Source organism: Austrofundulus limnaeus, unplaced genomic scaffold (assembly GCF_001266775.1).
Source record: "Austrofundulus limnaeus strain Quisiro unplaced genomic scaffold, Austrofundulus_limnaeus-1.0 Scaffold60, whole genome shotgun sequence".
In the NCBI taxonomy this organism is placed as follows: domain Eukaryota; kingdom Metazoa; phylum Chordata; class Actinopteri; order Cyprinodontiformes; family Rivulidae; genus Austrofundulus; species Austrofundulus limnaeus.
In genome coordinates, this window is record NW_013952462.1 from 1,483,223 (window position 1) to 1,487,302 (window position 4,080).

The following is a 4,080-nucleotide window of genomic DNA, read 5'->3' on the forward strand; positions in this document are numbered from 1 at the left end:
ACACACACACACACACACACACACACACACACACACACACACACACACACACACACACAAACACACACACTTGTCTTGGCTCCCCCTCCTCCTCCTCCTGTGCTCATTATGCTGTTAATAACAGAAGAGGGCACCTTTAGTCGAATTTAGCGATTGTTCGGCATTAAAGCAGAAGTTTTAGGAACATGGACTTGTCCTGTTGTTGTTTTGTTTGTTTGTTTTGGGCCATGCTGGTCAGTCAGCACACAAACACAACGTGGTCCCTCCACCCCGGACCCTCATTGTCTCACTCTCAGGGGTCTCTCTGTCTGTCTGAAAGCATGGCTTTGACCCTCGTTTGTCCTCTTTTGTTTTTTTGTTGTTGTTTTGCAGAGGGATTGAGGGAGTACTTTGGTAAATTTGGCGAGGTGAAGGAGTGCATGGTGATGCGGGATCCCGTTACCAAGCGGTCGAGGTAAGAGGAAGCGAAGGGTGGGGGGTGAAAAAAAAGGAGGCGTGTGCGCCCCGCCGTCCTATCACTGGATGCCTGCTCTCCCATGCTTGTGTAGGAAGCTGCTGCTGCTGAGAGTTTATTGGTTTCCCTCTCTTTTCTTCCTCTCTTTTCATGCAGGGGCTTTGGGTTTGTAACATACGCAGATCAAGCCGGTGTGGAAAAGGTTCTGGCTCAAAACAGGCACGAATTGGACTCCAAAACGGTGAGTCCCCCCACCCCCCACCCCCCACCTCTCTTTCTGCCTCTTGGTGTGTTTTCACCTCCCACTGTATGGCTTGTAAAGTTTAGGAGTAGGTTTTGGAGCAGCTACCCTCCTCCTCCTCTTCCTCTTGTCTGCTCGTTTCCAACCCCCCTCTACTCCACCCCTCTCTCTCCAAATCCCGGTTCAGGGCGCCAACATGAAAGCGTTCTTTCTTGGGCTTCATTGCCATGGTTACCTGGGGGACCTGAACGGGGTAAGAACCCCTGCAAAAAAAAAAAAAAATGAGGAAAGAAAAAATAAAACTCAGGTTTTAGGCAGAAGAGAGGGATCAATTTTTCCCCTTCTTTTTGTGGAAAATTCTAGCATCCATTTCTTAAAAAGAAAAAAAAAGTGGGATGTCTTTGAGTTTTTAGGGAAGGAAACAGCTTCCGGACRGATGGGGGTGGGGGGTGCTCAAAAAGTTGCTCGTTTGGATTAAAATAGTTTAAAAATTGGTCTAATGAGTAGGGTTGGGTAAAATCGTATTGCGTGCAATTAATCATCAGAAAAACTTTAATCGATTATTTTTTTGGCACTTTACGATTAATGCCACCAGGCAGACTGACTGGAGATTTCCCCGGTCCGTCAAATATGTCAAACATTTTAAAAAAAAGGTTCTGTAATTTATTTATCAAAACTCTAATTTCACTCTTGTCTATCAACTAGGCTTGGGCAATATTGGCAAAAAAATAAATCACGATTAATTGTGGTATTTAGACGATAACGATTAATTTAACGATTAATCCCCTGGAGTCCCTGGACACCTTTATGTCCTAGTCACATGACCAGTTTAGTGGGAAAGATTTGCTCTTTGTAAAAATCACAGACTTCAGGCTTGAAATCTCGAAGTGCATCAAATTTTAACTTGTGTTGATGGATAAATAAATTACAGAACTCTTTTTTTTTAAATATTCGTCGTATTTGAAGTGGAGAGAAGCACCGAGCGGACTAACTGGTGGCATTAATCGTATCAAGTGCCAAAAAAATAATCGATTAATATTTTTCTGACAATTAATTGCACACGATACGATTATGCCCAACGCTACTATCAACACAATTTAAAATTTGATGTATAGCCTGAAGTCTGTACTTTTGACACAATTTGGAACAGATTTTTGATGGAGAAGAAATCCTTCCCACTACAGTGATTGTGTCATGTGACCAGGCTATGAGTGTGTCCAGGGACTCCAGGGGATTGATTGTCATATTAATCGTTATCGGCTAAATACTGCAATTAATCATGATTACATTTTTTGCCAATATTGCCCAACCCTAATAATGAGTGTGTTTAAACAACACTGTTAATTAGGAGTTTAAATGAGACTCGCCTCTTGCACAAATGGATTATAGTAAATCAAAAGGAGAAAAGTGGGTTAAATAATTTGCACAATCGAGCAAGATCATCTTATGTTGTGAAATGATGTAGGTGTTTTGGGTTTGGGTTTTGGGCTCTCAGCTACTATCACGAGTTTAAGCTCAATTGTCTGTAAACATTGACTGGGTTACAGACATTTTTTGTGTTGMCTAGTATCGAAAAGCTGTGGCAGCGCTCTTGAATTGGATTGACTCCAAAAGTTAATCAGTTGAGGTACATCCAATAATCGTCGGACGTACCTCACTGAGATTGTCATTAAAACCTCTACAGTGGTTCATGTGATGTTTTGCTAACAGACAAGCGTGTTGGTTCCTACGTGTAAAGCTTAACTTTTAAATAAATGTATAAGCTAAGAGTAGCACTTCTCTGTGGCAGCCATCTTGAATTTGATTGACTCCAAAAGTGAATGAATCTGAGGAGTTTACCCAGTGTTGAGTCCACACATCTCAGGACAATGGAGACAGCGAGAACAGACGATCAGCTGTGTGAGCTAAATGTTCGCTACGTCAGAACTTATTCGGCAAATGTGTTTCCATCTCTCCTTTTGCGCATGAACTCTTTTTCGAAAAAACCTCCAAACCACCTCAAGCGAGCGTTTTTGGGAATTAGAGGAAGTTTTTTCGAATCACGCCGTTTCCATTCACCTTTTCTGATGCAATGGTTCAAAGTGCGCATTAAAAAACACTGATGGAACCACGGCTATTGTGGCTCCACAAGCGTCTCATATCAACTCGTTTCGAGGCTGTCTCTTTAAATTTCAACGAGGAGCTTCATGCCCCACCCCCCTCCAGCTTCCATGGTGGTTCATTGTAATGTGACAGAGGGTTTTATGACTATATAGCAGCGCAGAAACTTTTTATTTACAAATAAATTAAGGTATATAAACAAGCCTTAACTGTTGGAGCATCAATGGCTAAAAAGTGGATTTTGCATGATACATCCCCTTTAAAGTTTTAATAAAGTTTGTAAATTTGTCCAGTGGGTCATGTGATAATTTGGTACCATGCGCGCACACACACACACGCACACACGAGGTAAACCATCATTGTCTGCCTTCACCTTTCAGCAGCGGGTAATAATGATGTGTGAATCCCAGCAGCTTGTTTGACTGAGATTTGAATATGTATGCAGGTGTGAACGCTGCTGTCTTGGTCATGTAGATGTGCTGGTTGTAGGAGCAGGGACAGGGTGTGTCTTCGTCAGCCTCACACATACACACATACACAATGGGATCATTTGAGAGTGAAAATTGGTGGCACAGACAGGCAACAGCAGAGCCCAGGGGTGGAGAAAGGTAGAGTTGGTTAGTTGTTGAAGCAAGTCTGTTGCTGGGGCTGACGCCACAGCCTCTGGAGACGCTGCTGTAACTGCACGACCCGGTGGGGTTTTTGTCCCCATAACAACTTCTCTGGCTGTTTTGCATTAAACCTTTAAGGCTCCGGGGCTCGGCTTGGGCGGGCGAGTGTCGACAGCGATAGTGTCGAGTCATGTCCGACTTTTGCACTTCCTGCGTGTGGAAGGTGATATAAGTTCCAGGATGTGATTTTTGGATGGTTCAAATACGTGAAACGAACGTCTCTCTCCTTACAGCTGCCGTTAGKTTTATTACAACACGCCTGTTGCTGGGTTTGCTTCAAAGTGAGGTTCTAAGCAACTGCAAAGTGTTACTCCGTGAGTCATGTTACCTCTTAAAACTAGGTGCTGCTGAAGTATCTGAAAGCCAGTCCTTGTGTATGTGTGTGTGTGTGTGTGTGTGTGTGAGACGTGAACACTGGTGTGGAGGCTCAGCTTGGCGGGACACTGGTGGGGTTAGGCGTTGCCCTGTTATAAACCAAGCTGCAGCATAAGGCTAAACAATAATAATGTTAACGGCTGAAGCTCAGCTCTGGTTGTTGCTGCAGCATTAACTGGTGCAAGGTCCGTACCACCGGTTAAAAGTGAAAATTAAACATTTACAACGCTGTTATATCT

At 43.4% G+C, this 4,080-nt stretch overlaps 1 protein-coding gene across 1 annotated transcript in view; it reads left to right on the forward strand.

Annotated features, from left to right (window-relative positions):
• LOC106518402 (RNA-binding protein Musashi homolog 1) overlaps positions 1-4,080 on the forward strand; it is a 23,617-nt gene that overhangs the window by 1,199 nt on the left and 18,338 nt on the right. The window contains exons 2-3 of the mRNA XM_014009687.1: positions 373-454; positions 611-695. Of these exons, the coding sequence (XP_013865141.1) occupies positions 373-454; positions 611-695 (167 nt within the window). The remainder of the gene's footprint in view (positions 1-372; positions 455-610; positions 696-4,080) is intronic.